This window comes from Melanerpes formicivorus, unplaced genomic scaffold (genome assembly GCF_026170545.1).
Source record: "Melanerpes formicivorus ecotype bairdi unplaced genomic scaffold, bMelFor1.0.p_v2 SCAF_29, whole genome shotgun sequence".
NCBI lineage: Eukaryota > Metazoa > Chordata > Aves > Piciformes > Picidae > Melanerpes > Melanerpes formicivorus.
In genome coordinates this window covers 5,074,647-5,094,878 of record NW_027142381.1, presented here as the reverse complement: position 1 = coordinate 5,094,878, position 20,232 = coordinate 5,074,647, and the positions used below count along the sequence as shown (strand labels likewise).

The window sequence follows — 20,232 nt, the reverse complement described above, 5'->3', positions numbered from 1 at the left end:
AACATTTTGCTCTTTCCAGACTGACTGGAAGCTTCCTTCCCAAGAGCAGATGGAGGTGCTACAGTATGGCTTTTAACAGTGTCACTGTTCAGTGCATCATAGCTCTCCCCAAACAATCCAATTCGAAGCTTGGACCTTTTTCCCCCACAATGTTCTTGCCCTTGTTTGCCACTGCACTGCCCCAGGTTTTTTCCATGTACAAAGGTGCTGCCAACTCACCAGAATAGAAATGATGCCTTTGAACTTCTCTTCCACCAAATCACAAATTATTTTGTTGTTGAAATACTGCACTGGTTCCCACTACAAAGACAAGAAATCGCACTTGGGTGAAAACAATTCCAGCCTGGAAAAACACAGCAGCACTTGAGAGCATTTCAGATAGCACCTCCCTTAAACACAATGTTCCTGTCAGATTGCAAACCAAGCCTTCTCACTCCTCAGTTTTGCTCTCCAAACAGTCCCTTTCAGTGGCAAATCTTTTCTATCAGAGACTGGCTGTGGCATGACTCACTGCCAGCTCTATCACCACAGAGTTTCAAACACAAAGGGAAAAGGAAAGCTCTTCAATTTGTTTGCTTTGCAGACCATTAGCACCTCTTTTTCCAATTATCTGTCCCCTGGCCTGCAGGAGGTGCTGCAGAGGAGACAGTGGAAGCGATCACAGGTTGGTAGGGGTTGTTAGGAAGGGACCTCTAGAGATCTTCAAGTCCAACCCCCCTGCCCGAGCAGAGCCACAGAATCTAGCACAGGTCACACAGGAAGACATCCAGACAGGGCTGGAAAGTCTCCAGAGAAGGAGACTCCCTCTCTGGAGAGCCTGCTCCTGCAACCCTTATAGTAAAGAAGTTCTTCCTCACGTTGAGGTGGAACTTCCTGTGCTGTACATCCATTGCCCCTTGTCCTCTCACAGTGCACAAGTGAGCAGAGCCTGTCCCTTCCTTCCTGACCCCCAGCCCTCAGGTATTTATAGACATCTATTAGGTCCCCTCTCGGTCTTCTCTTCTCCAGACTAAACAGCCCCAGGTCTCTCAGCCTTTCCTCACAATGCAGTGCTCCAGTCCCTTGATCATCCTTGTAGCCCTCTGTTGGACTCTCAAGTAGATCCCTGTCCCTCTTGAACTGGGGAGCCCAGAAGAGGTGGGGGTGGCTCTTACCGCGATCCCTTCTGACTCGTACTCCTCCTGCTCTGACTTCAAGGTCAGCTCGATGAAGAGCTGCTGCAGTTTTTCATTACAGTAATTGATACAAAACTGCTCAAAGCTGCAAGCAAAAACAATAATCAGAAAGATAATCACTCATACTGTAGCACAAGTCAAAGGAGCTATAAACAAGTGGGCAGTGGCATGAACAGATCTCTGTGCACATCAGAGCTTCTGTGAAATGTTTCTTTACTGAATGCATACATTTAGTAAGTTCATTATTTAGTGGATCTCATGGAAGAGTTTCAGGAGAGAAAAAATGGACAAGAAAGGTAGAACACAAACTTAATACTGCAAATGTGAGAGTCTCAGTTCATTGCTCTCAGCCAGTCAGGGTCCAGGCCCTGACACAGCTGGAGTTTTATAGCTGTGCTTTCCCCTCCACACCAACGTGGCCAGAATGCCACCACAGCCACCGCTGTGCCAGAGAGCTGGACAAAGGCATAGTTCAAACTGCTGCATGAATATGCCCCCCACAAGACAACAGGCTCTTTAAAATACCAGGAATGCTAAATGTTAGCTGGATGTCCAGAGCTTGAGGAGGCCCAAGTTATTCAAGCCATGTCCCAAAGCAGAAATGCCATCTCTTTTGCTAGCTTAAGAGCACCAGAGAGGCAATAAAGTCTTGTTTCACAAGAACACACCATAATGAGTTTACTCCACAGACACTGAAAGAAACCAACCTGTTGTGCTGGAAGACTTCAAACCCATAGATATCAAGCAATCCTAGGACTGTTGTACTTCTCCAGCCTGGAAACTCTCCTTCCTGCAATAGGGCAAAAGAAATCTATCACAGGCCCTTATTAATTTTCTTTCCTCCTTATCCTCTTCTTAACAGAAAGCAAATCAATTTAGAAATCACCCTGCAGCATGGAGCTTGCTCTTCCTCTGATTGTAAAGCTGCTTTTCACACAGCAAAGAGAAGGTTCACTTACCTTGTAAGCAAGAGACTTGTTAACCTTGTTCACCAGCCAGGAGAACGTGCGGCCGTATATCGCCTTAGCCAGCGCGTCCCTGGCGTAGGCTGCCTGCTCCAGGTTCAGAGGGCTGATGAGCTGCAAGCAAAGGAGAGAAAAGCCACTCAACAACCTTTCCACTCAGGGATTACATTTCCCTAGTCCATTGTTAATAAAGAGCTGCTCAACAGCACCCTGTCTGCCTCAGCTCACATCACAGCTGTCCAGGCAGCTGGTTGTCATTAGGCTGTGGGACTCCTGCTCTGACAACCTCCAGTGACAAGTGAGAAGTGAACAGGCTACTTCTGGAGACAGTTGATGAGGTATCACTGCTTGGTTTAATCCCATGTGCCTCCAGACCCCCAGGCCACGTTCTTACCTCTTCCCCTTTTGCTATGATCTTCTTGTGGATCAGCGCGTCCCGAAGAACAGAGCCCTCGACCGCTAGGAGCTGCAAAGCAGCAGAATATTCAGTTCTGAAGCTGCAGGATCAACTGATTCTTAATAAAGACATCAAAAAGGCTAACTGCTGAAATGCAGTCCAGTGAAACAACCCTTCATTTGCCACTGAGACTGCAGGACTTGCAGCACCAGTCCTTCCCTAGCTACCAGATAGCACAAAGAACCGACAGAGCAAAGCCACGAGGGTTCTTCCTTTCAAACGGAGCAGGTCCACTCCCACCCCCCTGACTGAAGGTGAAAATCTTAAGGCAGTGGTGCATCAAGTGGCAAACCAAGAAGTTGTCAGGGTTTTGATGTTAACATTTGCATTTTATTTAGGTCAAATAAAAGAAATGGATGAAAACCTCTAAATCATATTCCAGTATTGTATGATGCTCAAAACAGGGAAACCTCTAACTCACAGAATGGCTTAGGTTGGAGGGGACCTCAGAGATCATCTCCTCCAACCTCCCCACCACGGGCTGGGACACCTCTCAACTAGACTCAGCTGCTCAAGGCCTTGAACACCCCCAGGAAGAGGCATCCACAAGCTCTCTGGGCAGCCTATTCCAGAGTCTCACTACCTGAGATACTGAAGAACTTCTTCCTAAGATCCACTCTAACCCTGCTCTCCCTCAGCTTCAAACCATTCCCGACTTGTCCTGTCACTAGACACCCTGATGAAAAGTCCCTCTGCAGGCTTCCTGTAGGACCCCTCTAGGATCAGGATTCATCTAATTCCTCAGGTAATGCAGCTCCAGGTGGTGATACTCACCCTGGCCAGGTACTTGATCTGATTCTCTGTGGTGACCTGAGCATTTCCTTGCTCATCAGCAGCAAACTGTACGTTGCCCAGGTGCAGCACGCTCGCCACAATGCTCAGCAAATCCTAGGATGGAAGCAGGAGGCAGAAAACCAGGATGATGAAACCAATGCAGAGAGAGAAAAAGCAGTGAGAGTTTGAAGGGAAATAACATTTTGGGGTGTGTGTGTGGGGGGGTGTTTCAGGATGGTTTTTTGCACTAAATGCAATCATTCAGGCTTTGGCCAGAAAAATTCCTTTGGTGTGGGAAAATCCTCTGTGCCAAACAAAGCCTCACCTCCACCTCGCTGTCGTTGAAGCTGATAATGGACAGGGCTCTTCGCACTATCTTCCAATCATTCTTATCATTTATGGAACTGACCCTTGCACAGTGACCCTAAAATGACACAGGTGGACAGAAACAAGTGAAGAGCTGCTGAGGATGGCCGTGTGCTCAGAGCACTGCCTGCCACAGGTTTCTTTTCACAGCAGTCGTCTCAGTGCTGGCTTTTGAAGCAAGGGAAGGAGCCTGCAAAGCCGGCTGAGGACATCTCAGTCCCAGATTGCAGCAGTGCCATCAGAATGCCCAGCTCAGGCTCACCTTCACTAAATAGTGATACTGCTGGGGGTTCTTCTCGAGGCCCAGCCTCCGCAGTAAATCCTCTTCCCCTCCTTCTAGCAGCTGGTAGAAAATGTGGAAGTTCCTCTCCCCGTGATTCTGGTGGACGACTCGGGATTTCTCCAGGAGGTAGTTCAAGATGTGGCCCCCGACAGGAGCCCCCTAAATCAAACCAGACACATTGGAACAGCTCATCAGCACAGAGGAAAACATTTCTGCTGCTTGGTGGCCTCTTCAAAGACAGGGAGGATACAAAATGATAGCCTACAAAGAGACAGAAAATGATCTGTCTGTTTCCTATCACCATCTCTAGTTCCACAGAGTGGCAATTTGAGTGCTGGAGTGTGTGCAAAACGAGCTAGCAAGTGACAATGACACAGCATAATGCAGATCACAGCTACAGCACACACTGGAGGGGATCTTGAGTTCTGGAAAATTCCTTCTCTGAAGGAATTCAACACAAGGAAAAGTAGGTAGGGAGGGACTGCAGGCTGAGATGCTTAAATGACTGCAGTGTGCTGAGCTGCTTGCTTCCTGCACTGTGCTCACCTTGATAGCGTGGGACAATTTGGATCAGAATCAAATCAAACACTATGCAAAGTTACACAGGGCAGAGACTATTCAGACCACAGCTGGCTTATGGGCATTTAGTTTGGGAGTAACTAATTCCATGGTACACATATGCCCTAGATACAGGAGGAGTTGATCTCACTGTGTCCTTAGAGAGAGAAAGGGGGGGAAGGAAGAAAGGGAAGTGTGTACTGTGAAATCCTCTGGAACCAAACTCTACCACGCTTAGGCAAGAGAAAAGAATGCAAAGCAATCACTGCATGAGCACAGCAGTACATGAAAGCACAGGCAACAGAGAACCTCTGCTATGGCTGGGACCAGTTCTGAAGTGTAAAGCAGACTGCAAGTTACCCTGTAATCAAACTGCACATCCATGTACTTCCCAAATCGGCTGGAGTTGTCGTTCCGAAGGGTTTTTGCATTTCCAAAGGCCTGAAACAGAAAGGAGTTAAGAGAAAAAACAAACAAAAATGAAAGGAGATTATTTCTAAGCACCGTGGGGAAGCTGCCAGTTGTTTGTTTACAGCCTTTAAAGCCTTGTGTTGTCCTTTTGGCAAGGGAAAAGCAAGAAGGAAACAGATTGCTACCCAAATTCTAATGCTGATCTCTGCACCCAGCGCAAGCGCTGCAGATGGAGCATGCCTCTGCAAACATTTCCATCCCCCCATGCAAGCTTATTTTCATGCCAGTTCACTGCTGACAACATATGTCACGTCTGACAGTCTTTTCAAAGCTTCCTCCTTTATCACAGCCATTTGCTGGCAGTCTCCTGCAGCTCTGCTCGCAGCAGGCACTCTCCTGCCTTTCCCCCCTCGGCCAGCACACCTTGCCCGGGCACATTTGAGAACAGAGCAGAAATATGGAATGGAATAACAATGACAGCTCAGGACTGGACACTAGAGGACACCACAGCACCAGGAAATGCACCCCCAAATGCATTTATCAGAGGGCAATGCAGCGGATGTGTCACTTGTGGCTTTGCAGACTTAATCCGCACGGCAGAGCTCGTCCCACACCCACACCCGTGCCTCTCCCTGCAGCCCAGCCCCTGCAGAACTGCTCCTGGTGGGCTGGAGAGGGCCAAATGAGCTCAGCAGCAGCCATCTCCTTGCCTCACAAGCAATCAGGACTCCCCTTGTGTACATGCAAACATATCTGCCCACATGCCGTGACCCAGTGCTCCCAGGACAGATGATCTGCTCCGTGCAGACAGCTGAGCCATGCCCGGTGGGGTCCAGCTGCCCCCACCCCCTCAGCTGGAAAATGTGAGTGCTGCTGGCATGGCTAACGTCAAGTTTCCATGCTGCAGGCTCTAGAGTTACCTCCAGGACGGGATTGGATTGTAACAGTCGGTCCTTCACGGTCTCCACCTGCTGGCTGGCTGGACAGGTCATGGCATAGTACTGCAGGATCTTCTTGGTGGCCTCCGTTTTGCCGGCGCCGCTCTCCCCCGAGATCAGAATGCACTGATCCTTCCTCTCCATGCGCAGGGAGCGGTACGAGTTGTCTGCAATCGCGTAGCTGAGGGACAGTGAGAGCCAGACATCGGTTTGCTTCCACAAGCCAAGGGCACAGACTCCTCAGCTGAGGCTGTCCCACAGTGCCAGCTCCCAGCAGAGACACCTCAAAGAAGCAGGTGTCCACGGGCTGGGTCCACAGCATATTGCCTCTGCACACTGCTGACGCCACTGGGGATTGCTGAACACTGTTTGAGTCTGGAGAGAAGACTGAGAGGGGATCTAATAAATGTATGTAAATATAGGAGGGTTGGGAAGGAAGAAAGGGACAGCCTCTGCTCACTTGCACCCTGTGATAGGACAAGGGGCAATGGATGTAAACTAGAGCACAGAAACTTCCACCTCCTCAACATGAGGAAGAACTTCTTCAGGCAGGGACACCTCACACTAGATCAGATTGCTCAGAGCCACATCCAGCCTAGCCTTAAAAACCTCCAGGGATGAGGCTTCCACCACCTCCCTGGGCAGCCTGTGCCAGTGTCTCACCACCCTCATGGGGAAGAACTTCTTCCTGACATCCAGTCTGAATCTATCCACTTCTAGTTTTGCTCCATCCCCCTCAGTCCTATCACTACCTGACATCCTAAAAAGTCCCTCCCCAGCTTTCCTGTAGGCATCCTTCAGATACTGGAAGGCCACAATTAGGTCTCCTCAGAGCCTTCTCCTCTCCAGACTGAACAGCCCCAACTCTCTCAATCCTGGCAACTGCTTACAGAAGGAGAGAGGAAGAGAAGGACCAGAGAGGTGCAGTGGCAAAGGATCCAAGCCTTTCACAATGCACTTGTGTAGGACCTCCACCACACTGTTTTCAGCTGTCTTACACGTGTTGACCAAGCAGATCTCCTGCCTTCATACACTTGACAACCTTTCAGCAGCTTTGCCTTTCCAACCCCCCAAAACTCTCATGCTGTGAAATTAATTACAAATTATCACACCAAAATAACAGCCATGGCTGCCTCAGGTCTATTAATACCTGGTGCTAAGGCAACACCAATGAGCTACCTAGCAACACAACTGCACACCTACCCCACTGAAGCCATCAAGGCCTTCTCTTCCCATCCACATTCTGTCTCTGGAGTATTTGGAAAACAGTTGAAAATGCAAATGTGATTTAAAGATCTGCCCCTGCACTGCATGCCCTTGCTGGGGGATTTGATGGTCCTACAAGGACCTATGTCCTGTGAGGACAGAGAGTTGGGGCTGCTCAGTCTGGAGAAGAAAAGGCTCTGAGGAGGCCTTCTTGTGGCCTTCCAGTATCTGAAGTGGGCTACAAGAAAGCTGGGGAGGGACTTTTTAGGATGTCAGGTGGTGATAGGACTGGGAGGAATGGAGCAAAGCTAGAAGTGGGGAGGTTCAGATTGGATGTCGGCTGTACAGTCTGCAGAAGAGAAGGCTCCGAGGAGACCTAATTGTCGCCTTCCAGTATCTGAAGGGGGCCTACAGGAAGGCTGGGGAAGGACTTCTCAGGATCTCAGGTAGTGATAGGACTAGGGGGAATGGAATGAAGCCGGAGGTGGGGAGATTCAGGCTGGATGTGAGGAGGAGGTTCTTCACCATGAGAGTGGTGAAACCCTGGAATGGGTTGTCCAGGGAGGTGGTCGAGGCCCCGTCCCTGGGGGTGTTTAAGAGCAGGCTGGATGAGGCTCTGTCCAGCCTGATCTAGTGTGGGGTGTCCCTGCCCATGGCAGGGGGGTTGGAACTAGATGATCCTTGTGGTCCCTTCCAACCCTGAATGAAACTATGAAACTATGAAACTTCTTCCCCATGAGGGTGGTGAGACACTAGAACATGTTGCCCAGGGAGGTGGTGGAAGCCTCATCCCTGGAGGCTTTTAAGGCCAGGCTGGATGTGGCTGTGAGCAACCTGATGCAGTGTGAGGTGTCCCTGGCCATGGCAGGGGGGCTGGAAATGGATGATCCTTGAGGTCCCTTCCAACCCTAACAATTCTATGATTCCATACAACCTTGCTCAGAAAGCTGGCAGTTGTGCACACCCCATGCAGAATTCACTTCACTTAAAGATGTTTAGGGTCCCATTTAGAACCACAGAATTGTCAGGGTTGGAAGTGACCTCTAGGATCATCCAGTTCCAACCCCCTGCCGTGGGCAGAGACACCTCACACTAGATCAGGTTGCTCAGAGCCACATCCAGCCTAGCCTTAAAAACCTCAAGGGACCGTTCACTTAAAGGATGTTTAGGGCCCCATTTGTAGCACCCATCTCTACCCCCCTGGCAGGCTGTGAAGAGGACAGGGTGTGACAGAACAGAATAGGATATAGGAATAGGAACAGAATAGGATATAGGAATAGGAACAGAATAGGATATAGGAATAGGAACAGAATAGGATATAGGAATAGGAACAGAATAGGAACAGACCAGGTTGGAAGAGACCTTCAAGATCATCAAGTCCAGCCCATCATCCAACACCACCTAATCAACTAAACCATGCAACCAAGCACCCCATTAAGTCTCCTCCTGAACACCTCCAATGATGGTGACTCCACCATCCATGGGAAGCATGCTGTGTTTCAAGGCTGCTGGGATAACTTTTCTCCATGGAATGACTGCATGCACCACACTTCCCAGAGAACCCAGTGCTCAGGCCTGCCCTTACAACTATTTTGACACTGGAATAGCAACCCTGAAGTGTTTTGTCTCTCTAAAGTCAGTTTAGAATTAGAGGGGGGGGAAAAAGACACCTGAAATACTGTAAAAGGAGAAGCAGAGGGTACTACACTTCAGTGCTCCTCAGAGTATTTGGAATGTTTTTTAATGGAACAATAAAAACAGTTAACAAAACCCCCACTGTTTTCCCAGCTGGAGCAGCACTGGCATTTGGTACTGAGGCTCTGGGGAGCTTACTTACAAGCTGCACAATTTTTAGTTCTTAAGGGATGAGTTAAAACAGGAAAAGAGAGAACAGCCTAAGAAATAGTCAGCTGCTTTGTGATTTAAGTCCCTTTATGTGGCACATGCAGGAATCGAAGCGTATCTGCTTACTGCTCCCTGTTGCACATTAGCATTGCCATCCTGCTCAGTCCTCTGCCTACAGCTCACAGACAAAAAGGTAGCCACAGCCTCAACGATTTTCCACAGTCACAACATTCTCACCTAAGGACAAAGGAGCCCTCAGGAATGCCCTGCTCACAGGCAACAGTGGCTGCACCCAGGCCAAATCCGTAGCTGGAAGGCAGGACTGAAGGTAATCTATGCAGCAGCGCAGCTAAAGCTGGGGTGAGGCTGGACAGCCTCAGAGCTGCTGCCTCTGCACCTCCCAGGTCCTTCACCAGCAACTGCCTAACACTGGTTGAAGCCACTGCTAGTTGCTTCCTTGGGGCAGCTCTCTTAGCTGGGGCACCCGCATGTAGAGAGGACGTATCGCCCCACCTAAATTAAGAGGAGAACTCAGCAGGTTTGAATGCAGGTTTTGCAGGTTAGGTCCACACAAAAAGCCTGAAATGCTACCAAAAAAACAGAAAGGTGACATTTTCCTCCCAACAAATACAACTTCCAAGTCTTCAGACTTTCCCAAGCACTGGTGTTTCTCTTGCTCTCCATGCTTGCAGCGCATTCTGTTTTGCTTACTCTCCTGGGCTACGTGCCAGCAACAAGAAACAGCCCAAACAGTTTGCTCAAAAATAATAGCATTTACTCTTCCAAGAGCTTCTTTAGGGAAAACAACAACAACAACAACAAAACCAACCCCCAAAAAACCCCACCACAACACTAAAACCTCCAAGAGGTGCTCAGAATTTGGCCACTGGTTCTGAAAGCAAACATTTTGCAGCCAAATGTCCTCAGCTCTCAGTCATCTTCTCTTTCAGTCAGACAGGAAAAAAAAAACCCAGCAATTGCTTTCAAAAATAACTTCAGACCTCAAACTTTTTCTCCTTTTTCTTTTTTTTTAATGGGAAATTGGGAATGCTCACCAGGCCAGCCCATGTAAATAAATACATTCCTTGTTCCAACAGGCTGAGGGTATCTTAGCAACCAGGGAAATACCAGATAAATACTGGTCAGGCAGTAACGGCAGAGGTAGGAAAGAAACCACCACACACACACAGACACACTCTTTCCCCCAGTTAGCCCTATGCTGAATGAGCAGGGGAAGCTCACAGCCTGGACATGCAGACCCCAAGTAACCCTGGAACAATGAACTCCTGTCCTGCCAGGGCTGGGTAAGCAGCCCTGTTCCTCCAGCCAGGAAGGAACCAACTCCCTTTCCAAATAGTGCTCTAGCAAAGGCAACTCATCCTCTTTGGAGAGAGGAACAGGAATAGAAAGAGCTGCACACCACACCCTCTGAGGGATCCTTTGTATCCCTGTGACTTTTGGTGCTGCATCTGGGCTGAGGAGCAGTCCTGCCTGCTTGTTTCCACATGTCACTATTGCACAGGGCTGCGTGGGAACAGCACACACTGCACAGTTTACCCACAGGCCACTCACAGGTGAGGAGAGACTTCATAGAAGCTGACACCGCGGTATCGCTCCATGTTCTGCTTGCTGTAGATTTCCAGGTCTTTGTATGGATTCACAGACACCAGCACTGAGCCAATGTATGTCTGAAAGAGAGCACAGGGCAGAGAGGTTACAGAAGGTCTGGCAGTGGAGAGCCCAGACTGCTCTGAAGGCTGTTAGCTTGTTGACAAGGGCTGCCTGCACTGGGGACACTGCTGAGGGCTTCCAGTGAGGCCAAGGAAGTGACATCTGAGTGCAGTTAGAACGGCTTTGCAGGAGTCATGCTAGCTGAAAAACACAGCACCCACAAACAGTTTTAACAGGCAAGAGCAGTGGATTATTTCTGCTGGACCATTTGGGACCAGCTTCAAGCCTGCCACTGCAGAAAGCCTCCCATAGAGTGAAGCCATGACCTGGAAGAATGGGGTGAGAGTTGGATTTTTAGTGCTGGCAAGACCTGTAAATGCCAGCAGACCTCAAGTGCAGCACTGGAGTGGGTGCTCACATCTGTCAACATGACAGCATCCCAGACCAGCTCTGTCATGAGCAACCTATTAAATTTGATAGCACCATCTCCACATGCAGTAGAGCAGAGCTGTGGTAGGGTGGCCTGGGGGCAGCATGGGAGAGGCAGGGCCGGAGACCCCCTGCAGGGCCAGGAGCCCCTGTAGAGCCTATAGAACACTGTAGGACCCTACAGAGCCTATAGAGGTTTATGGGACCCTATGGAGCCCTTTAGGACCCTATGGAAACCTATAAAGGCCTATAGGACCCTATGGAACCCTGTGGAGCCTATTAAGCTCTATAGGATTCTATAGGCACTATAGGACCCAATGGAACCCTACGGAGCCCTATCTATATAACTCCACAGAGCAGAGCTGTAGTAGGCCTTCTACAGCAAGCACCCAGGTTCAGGTGCCTGATGGAGGCTTTGGTGCCTGTGCCTCTGCTGCTCACATAGATGAGGTTCTCCTTGAAGCGCTTCCGCAGGTTCTCGATGAAAGCTGCCTCGCTGGTGAAGTTCTCCAGCAGGACGAAGTCCTGCACCCCCACTCGGTCGCGAGCCGTCAGAGCGCTCTCCATGGTCAGCCGAATCCCGTTAGTCCCTGCTCCCTGCAACCAAAACCAGAGGAAGGTTGGGACATCTGAGAATCACAGAATTGCCAGGGTTGGAAGGCAGCTCAAAGACCATCCAGTTCCACCCCCTCTGCCACAGGCAGGGTACCTCACACGAGATCAGGTTGCACAAGGCCACATCCAGCCTGGCCTTAAAAACCTCCAGGGATGAGGCTTTCACCGCCTCCCTGGGCAACCTGTGCCAGTGTCTCACCACCCTCATGAGGAAGAACTTCTTCCTGACACCCAATCTGAATCTACCCACTTCTAGTTTTGCTCCATTCCCCCTAGTCCTATCACTACCTAACATCCTAAAAAGTCCCTCCCCAGCTTTCTTGTAGGCATCCTTCAGATACTGGAAGGCTGCAATTAGGTCTCCTCAGAGCCTTCTCCTCTCCAGACTGAACAGCCCCAACTCTCTCAGTCTGTCTCCATAGGAGAGGAGCTCCAGCCCTCTGATCATCCTCATGGCCCTTCGTTGGACACACTCCACATCTGTGGTCTTGTCCACAAGAACCATTGACCACAGCTACCTATGAAGAGGAGAGGCTATCAGAACAAGGCCACCTCTACTGCTGAACACACCACTTGTGGGCACTAACACTTTAGCAACTGCTTTAGACTAATTGCTTTGGTGGAAGGCAAACCAGAACCAGGGAAAATTTCATTCAGAGATTGGTTTGGGTTAGAAGGGAACTTAAAGATCATCTAGTCTCACCCTGGCATTGGCAAGGACACCTTCCACTAGAACTGAACTCCCAAGAAGGAGGCATCCACAACCTCCCTGGGCAACCTGTTCCAGTGTCCCCATCCAGTGTTCCAAGCTGTTGCTAAATATCCAATAGTTTTAAATCAATCATTCAAGCAAGCATTTCATGAAGAGAATACAACTTGGATTTCCTTTCCCAGGCATCCTTTAGCAGGAGTGAGACTGAAATGTGTTCTCTCTCTCATTTCATCACAGGAAGTCATTTCGAGCCGAGGAATCTTTTATGACTAAGGATGATTCATCTCATGAGCAAACAGCTTCATGTTGGTGACCAATTTAGCAAGAAACCCAATGGGAAAATTCTGAGCTAATGAGAAATGAGCATTTTTGCACTCCATGCCACTGCTTCTAGAGTGTGACACCAGTACCTGTCCCAGGCACCAAACCACTTCTCTTCCCTGACCCTCTTTTCAAGGTGACCTTTTCGGCACGGGGTGGTTCAGACAAAACCACTTCTGGAAAGCACAGGGCTGCTGACTTCTCACTCCACATACTAAACCCCACGTACTGACACAGGGAGAGGAAATGTGCACCAAGTGACTCAGTCACAACTTGGAAGGGAAAATTTCCATGCAGACAGATGATGTATGAGACAAAAAAAAACCCGATGAGAGATGCTGCAGAAGTCGGAGGCAGGAGACACAACGTGGTAAAGCATTTGCCTCACATCTGCCTGCATTTCCTTAGCACATTCTTAAATCCTTCTTACTTTGCAAACTCCTCAAACCAAGCCCCCCTCTGCTAAAACACTTCCCTAAAGCACTGCTGCATTTCAGAGAATCATAGGATGGTCCAAGCTGGAAGGGACTTCCAAAGGTCATCGGGTTTGACCTCCCTGCAGTCATCAGGGCCATCCACAACTAGATCAGGTCTTGTTGAGTGTCACCTTGAGTATCTCCAGAGAAAGGGCCTCAACCACCTCCCTGGGCAACCTGTTCCAGTGTTCCACCACCCTCACAGTGAAGAACTTGTTCCTGATGTCCATTCTAAATCTGCCCTTCTCTCTAGTTTGAAGCCATTGCCCTCATCCTGTCACTGCAGGCCCTTGCAAACAGACTCTCTCCATCCTTCCTGTAGGCCCCTCTCAGGTCCTGGCAGGCTGCTATTAGGTCTCCCTGGAGCCTCCTCTTCTCCAGGCTGAAGACCCTCAGCTCCTTCAGCCTGTCCTCATAGCAGAGCTGCTCCACCCCCCTGATTATTTTTATGGCCCTCCTCTGGATCCTCCCCATCAGGTCCATGTCCTTCCTGTATTAAGGGCTCCAGACCTGCACACAGTGCTCCAGGTGAGGTCTCACCAGAGCAGAGCAAAGTGGTAAGAAGTGGTAAGAAGCTGTTATGTACTGGGATGGTGCCACCACTGGCACAAGCACTACCACTGCTTGTCCCTGAAGGGGCTCACACACTCACAGCAATTCCCAGGCACCCTCTCCTGTAGCAGTGTCACAAAGTGGGAATGCTGGAGCCCTGGCTGCAACACTGTCATCCAGCCCCAAAACCCTGCACAGTGAGGCAGATGATTTTTTGCTGACTCATGTTGTAAGGTAGCTCCTTTCTGCTCCTTCCCAAGATATAAAACTGGTCAGAGGACAGAGGCTGATGGTGTGCAGGGAGACAACAGTAAAAACAACCTTGGTCACCTTAAGTTTTCTTAAGCAGAACTAAAGGCAAGACCCAGTGCTGGGCCCAAAGAGATGCAAACTCCCTCAGTCTGCAGTTGCTGAGCCTTACCAATCATTTGCAAACACAGTTTTGCCTATTTCTGTCAGTTAGAACTGGCTTCCTTCCTGAGAGGCCAGTGCCTGGGTAAAAGTGCTTGCATGAAACTAGCACCTTTCAGAAAGAAAAGTTAGTTCCTCCTGGAAATTTCACATCCAGATCCACTCCAATGGCTCACATACCACAAAGAAACAGCATTTTAATTCCTACCCCCCCACCCCCAAAAGTCTCCTGGTTGGAAGGCCTGAGTCATAAGCTTTGAAAGATTCAGCCTGGGAGAAATTCTGCAGATTCTGATTGTTAAAGAACCTTTGTAAAAGCCCCCAAAACTTTCCAAGCCTCCACACCTTCAGCAAAGTGTTGTGTTGTCTTCTACCACCCTCTTTGCCAAGGTGAAGAGGAAAGAGGTAAGCCCTGGAGAAGGAAGGTGAGTGGAGGCCAGGGACAAGCAGAGTCCCTCAGGGATCAGTCCTGGGACCTATCTTGTTCAACATCTTTGTGGGTGCCATGGACAGTGGCACTGAGTGCACCCTCAGCAGGTTTGCTGATGACACCAAGCTGTGTGGTGCAGCAGACAGCTGGAGGGAAGGGAGGCCATCCAGAGGGACCTTGACAGGCTGGAGAGGTGGGCAGAAGCCAACCTCATGAGCTTCAACAAGAGCAAGTGCAGGGTCCTGCATCTGGGCTGAGGCAATCCCAGGCACAAATCCAGGCTGGGCAGTGACTGGCTGGAAAGCAGCCCTGAGGAGAGAGACTTGGGGGTGCTGGGGGAAGAGAAGCTCAACATGAGCTCTCAATGTGCACTTGCAGCCCGCAAAGCCAATCAGATCCTGGGCTGCATCAGGAGAAGTGTGGCCAGCAGGTTGAGGGAGGTGATCCTCCCCCTCTGCTCAGCTCTGGGGAGACCCCACCTGGAGTACTGCCTCCAGTTCTGGAGCCCCTATTACAAGAGGGATGTGGAGGTGCTGGAACATGTCCAGAGAAGGGCCAGGAGGATGATCAGAGCTGGAGCACCTCTCCTATGAGGACAGACTGAAGGAGTTGGGGCTGTTCAGTCTGCAGAAGAGAAGGCTCCCAGGTGACCTTATTGTGGCCTTCCAGTATCTGAAGGGCCTACAGGAAGGCTGGGGAGGGACTTCTCAGGATCTCAGGTAGTGATAGGGCTAGGGGGAATGGAATGAAGCTGGAGGTGGGGAGATTCAGGCTGGAGGTGAGGAGGAGGTTCTTCCCCATGAGAGTGGTGAAGCCCTGGAATGGGTTGTCCAGGGAGGTGGTTGAGGCCCCGTCCCTGGAGGTGTTTAAGCCCAGGCTGGATGAGGCTCTGGCCAGCCTGATCTAGTGTGGGGCGTCCCTGACCACGGCAGGGGGGTTGGAACTAGATGATCCTTGTGGTCCCTTCCAACCCTGACTGATACTGTGATACTATGTATGATAAAGGACAACATCAGCAAAAGAAAGAGAGAGAGATGAATCACATACAAACAAACTCTGCCTAGAAATCAGAATGCTTCTAGCAGAGCAGCGCAGTCCTGGAGCAGGTTTTGCACAAGGGAATGGGAACAAGGGCAAACCCAAAAGATCATCACTAGTTTTCCAGGGGGTAAGTTGATGACTACACTTCTAAAACACAGCTGCCTCAGAAGTGAGTGAGGAGAAGCTTCCACCCTCGCACAGTTAATCCAAGTTTATATAAACCTAAAGACTTTCACAGAAAGCGTCACTTAGCAGTTTCAGCAGCTCTTTCATCAACCACTCCCTCCAGCTCAGGACAAACTGATCCCAGCTGCACAAATCCAGCCCAAGGAAGGAGCCATCCATCCTACTCAACCCAGAAAACTGCACTGGGGCTGCCTCCTCTGGGACAGGCATTTAAGGCTAAACAGCTCCCAGTTTCCTCCCCTCTTTTTTTCATCCCCCTTCAACTCCAACCTCCCTCAGGGAGAGCAAAAGAACTACCTGGATTTTTCAGCTGGTTTTAAGCCAACCCTCTAAATGCAGTTTTCCAGCAATAATTAAATGTGACCAGGGCATCCAGTTGATGTGATGCAGCCAGATAGATCCTCCGGAAGATACATTCTAATCACAGTGGTGCACCCTCCCTAGCTCAATGCAAATACAACCATCAGTCATAAACCACAGCTGAGCAACAGGCATTTCTCTGTGCCAGCACTTGCTCATTTGCTTTAGTGCTTATGACCAAGTCTAACACCAGCTGAAAATGCCCACATTCACTATCTGACTGCCAATAACTTGCAACAGATGCAATGTGCAAGGAGGTGAAAAAAAAATCCTTTCAGCAAAATGGAAATAGGGCAGTAATGCAGAGGGAAGAAAGAGGGGAAAGAAGACTCTCTCAGTTCAGTTGTGGCCCCTGCTATACAAAAATAAAAGAGGTGGTCAGGCTGGAAAGTGTCCAGAGAAGAGCCAGGAGGACCTGTCATATGAAGGAAGGTGGAGAGAACTGGGTTTGTTCAGTCTTCAGAAGAGGAGGCTTAGGGGAGACCTTTGCAGCATGCACTAGCACATAAAGGGTGGCTACCAGAAGGATGGAGACTCCCTGTTTGGAAAAGACAAGGGGTGAGTGGTACAAGTTACCCCTGGGGAGATTCCCATTGGACTCTAGAAGAAAATGTTTCACCATGAGAACAGTTAGACATTGGAATCATCTCCCAGGGATTGGATTCCCCTGCACTGGACAGTTTTAAGACTCAGCTTTGCCAGCCTGCTGGGCCAGCTCATTTCAACTAGGCTATTACCTAGAAAGGTTGGGCCAGATGATCTTTGGGGTGCCTTCCAGCCTGGCATTCTGTGAGTCTGCTTAGAAAAGAATAATCGCAATGACCATATGTTCCTAGTGAATGATGAGGGTGACAGTAAGGCACTGAATAAATTAGCTGTTGGTTATTTTCTGTTAGCAGGGAGACAGCAAATCTGGTGGCTGTAAATTAATGCCAGGAAGCCCACACAGGGGGGGTTGAATATGGTGCAGTGAAGCTCATTACTCACTGAAGCAGTTTGCCTATGGACAGGAGTGGCTCCCTCAGTGTCTTTGCAGTGGACAGGATTTGTCTGTGCCAATACACCTCTGGCTGACGTGGAGCTCGTTTACAGCATCCCCTGCAAGAGCCCAGCTTGGACAAGCCTGGAAGCCTTGGGGCAGGGAGCACCCATTCCAGGTAATGAGGAGGATATAGGCTGTGAGGGTCTGGTTAGACCCTTCCCTGTGAAAAGCTCTTTTGTTCTGGAGGCTGCTAGGAGAGCACAGTGGTAGAGGAGCTGTTCTGACAGCAGGGACAGAGGGGAAAGGACCATCCCTCCCATCTGCCCTCCGTGCAGCTGCACCCTTTGGCTTGCACTGGTTCCAGGACTTGTGCAATAAGCTAGACTGGAAACCTCTCGTGGATTAAAATTAACTCAGCTCTTTTGTTATGATTTTAGCCCAGTTCACTCTCCCAAACAGGTTCCACACATTCTCAGTCATAGTGGCCAGCAGACAGCAGTGGCACAAGACTGGGAACCAGCACAGAGACAGGCAGCAGCTGCCATTGCAGGAGCAGACCCTGATGGATTTTAAGTGCCTGTGAAAGCAGCACCAAAGAGGCAAGTTAGGTGCAGCCTAAGGGCTCCCCACCACCAAACTGAACACCCCCCCTGCTTTGGACTTTGCCTCCCTGGCACGTGTTACGCAAGCAGCTACCTGTCTCTAGGCCAGACCAGTGCAACTCCCTAAGGCAGCAAAACAATGTCCAGGAACACAGAAGCTGATGTGTTCCTGTCAGTGTAGTGAGGGGAGTCACCTTACCATGGGACCAGATGAGTGACAGACACAGGGCAGAGAGGACAGGGAGGCTCAAGTGCGCCTTTGACAGCAGCAGGCAGTTAGGTTAGCTCAGCCATGTGCAACTTCACCCTGCCTACAGGAGTCAAGAGGAGGCCTGGGCTAAGGATCCCTAACCTTTGTAGGATCTACCATGCTAATGCCACACCCAGCACAGGCTGCCACCAGGGAATTGCAAAAATCTGAGCAATCTCCACCTGATCTTGGTGCCTGTGGGCTTAGGAGTGTCTGTGCCTTCTCTCTCAGGCTCACCTTTCACTCCATACTAAAATCACTGCCCTGATGGTCACTCCTGCTTGGGTGAGTACAAGCTGGCTTTCACCACTGGGTTTCCCAAACCCACCCCGAGGCAGAGTTCCAAGGGACTCATTCCCACACTATTTAACCCACTCCTGCCTTCTAATCTCTTCTCCAGAGCCATCAGCACAACAGTGGCTCACTGCCAGGAAAGGAAAAGCTGCCACTCCTGAATGGTGGGGACCAAGCCAGCCCACTACCAAAGCAGCACTACTTCCACATGGCTTTTTCTCCCCTGTGACTGAACTTTGGGAAACACTTGGAGCTGGTGTAAAGTGGTGCTGCTGAATGCAGCCTGCAGAGCCAGGTTTACCTTGGCTGGGCTTCCAGCCTTCCTTTGTGTTCATACAGGAGTCAACAAGATCAGAAAATACCCTTCACAAAGAGCTCCTGGGAGCACAAAAGCACTCCAGACTGTAGCAAAGAGTTTCCTAAACTCAGCTAGCGAGGCTCTGATGAGTTATTGGGAAGGTGTAAACAAATACTTTCCTTTGAAACGTTGCTAAATGCTACAGTCTGGTAAAGACTTCCCTCTGGGGAGGATGCTGAGGACTAATGCACCTCAGAAATGAAAACCAGGATCTCCTGATCTGTACAACAAAGGCCAAAAGACTTGAGTCAGTCAGCCTGAGCACATGGGGGAAATGTTTTGTGATGGAATATGGAGGGCAGCCCTCTGTTCAGGGCTGATGTGAACTGAGCATGAAACTCCCACCCCTGCTTTGCCCATCAGCTGGTTTATGGCTGTGCAACACCCAGTAGCCAAATATATGTGTGCAGGAGGGAGTCCTTTACATCCCATTTCCCAGCCTTGATTTTCCCAGAGGGGTATCTGAGTGGTCAGTGATGGCACAGCAATTTCAGACACACAAATGCTGTCTATTGCTGAGAGAACAGGCAGCACCTGGCAGCTCAAGCATCTCCTTCCTGGAGCATCTGGAGCCCTCCAAGTGAATGACTTTACATGAAGCAGGACAGCTTTGTAGTCATCTAATTTAGGAGCAGAAGGCACACAAGGTAAACAAGATGTCTGCATCTAAAATGAAGGTTTTGATACTGTCCTCTGACAATGCACCTTTACAAGCAGCTGGTGTCCATTCACAGGCCAGCAGACCTGCACTGGAGTGACCACAGGAAGCTGGTGCCCTGTGGAAAGAGGCAGGCATCTTTATCTTGGGATCAAGTGAAAGATGATTGATCTGTGGATGCCACAAATAGCTCCACAGCCGGGAACGGAAGAACAGGCAAGACCCAAATGTGAGTGGGAAGGGAAATGCAGATTAGATTCTGAAAAACAATAAGAAGCCTGGACCAAGAAAGAACTTCTTGTGGGGTGGTGGCAGTTAAAACACATTTGTCTCCTGGACAGTATGACATTCTGCACTGCCATGCCAAAGCTGCAGGAAGGGGGGGAAAAAAAATTCCTCTGATTTTCCCTCCAGTCTACAGCCTGGGAAAAGGCTTGGACACAACATGGGCTAGACAGCAGAGCAGACAAAAATCAACTGCTTCAGCCAGGGCCTCAGTGCCTGAGGTGCAGAATGGGATAGCTCTTCTTTTCAGAACACAACCATGAAAACAACTGAGGTGGACCTGGACCAAAGGATCTTAGTCAAGCACACGCTGCCTGCCAGCAAATCCCTGACAGATTGAAGTGCAGCCACTTAGGATCCTCCTCCCTTTCACCACACCGAAAGCCTGCTGCACATTTTGGACACAGAAAACTGTTAGTCAACAGCTGGGTTGGAAAGAGCATTGCCTGAGAGGCAGCTCCGTGTCCCGTGTGAAAATCATCTGCAGTCAACCACATGGATTTATCTGTGCTCTGACAATCAGCTATCTGACCCAAACCTCAGCTATTGGACTTGTTTAATGAGAAAAAAAATCAAACATTCCAGTTTGCTTCTGATGCTGCAAGCCCAACCAAGAGTGCA

The 20,232-nt window shown here is 49.8% G+C and overlaps 1 protein-coding gene across 2 annotated transcripts in view; it reads right to left on the bottom strand.

Annotated features, from left to right (window-relative positions):
- The window catches only part of MYO1C (myosin IC), a 63,898-nt gene that overhangs the window by 13,305 nt on the left and 30,361 nt on the right, over nucleotides 1-20,232 (bottom strand). For both annotated transcript variants that reach the window (XM_068154637.1, XM_068154636.1), the window contains exons 2-13: nucleotides 11,520-11,675; nucleotides 10,551-10,666; nucleotides 5,910-6,108; nucleotides 4,939-5,019; nucleotides 4,000-4,179; nucleotides 3,697-3,795; nucleotides 3,372-3,485; nucleotides 2,535-2,606; nucleotides 2,135-2,254; nucleotides 1,883-1,965; nucleotides 1,155-1,260; nucleotides 220-300 (exon numbers count right to left, since the gene is read on the bottom strand). In XM_068154637.1, the coding sequence (XP_068010738.1) occupies nucleotides 220-300; nucleotides 1,155-1,260; nucleotides 1,883-1,965; nucleotides 2,135-2,254; nucleotides 2,535-2,606; nucleotides 3,372-3,485; nucleotides 3,697-3,795; nucleotides 4,000-4,179; nucleotides 4,939-5,019; nucleotides 5,910-6,108; nucleotides 10,551-10,666; nucleotides 11,520-11,645 (1,377 nt within the window). In that variant the 5' untranslated portion in view covers nucleotides 11,646-11,675. The remainder of the gene's footprint in view (nucleotides 1-219; nucleotides 301-1,154; nucleotides 1,261-1,882; nucleotides 1,966-2,134; nucleotides 2,255-2,534; nucleotides 2,607-3,371; nucleotides 3,486-3,696; nucleotides 3,796-3,999; nucleotides 4,180-4,938; nucleotides 5,020-5,909; nucleotides 6,109-10,550; nucleotides 10,667-11,519; nucleotides 11,676-20,232) is intronic.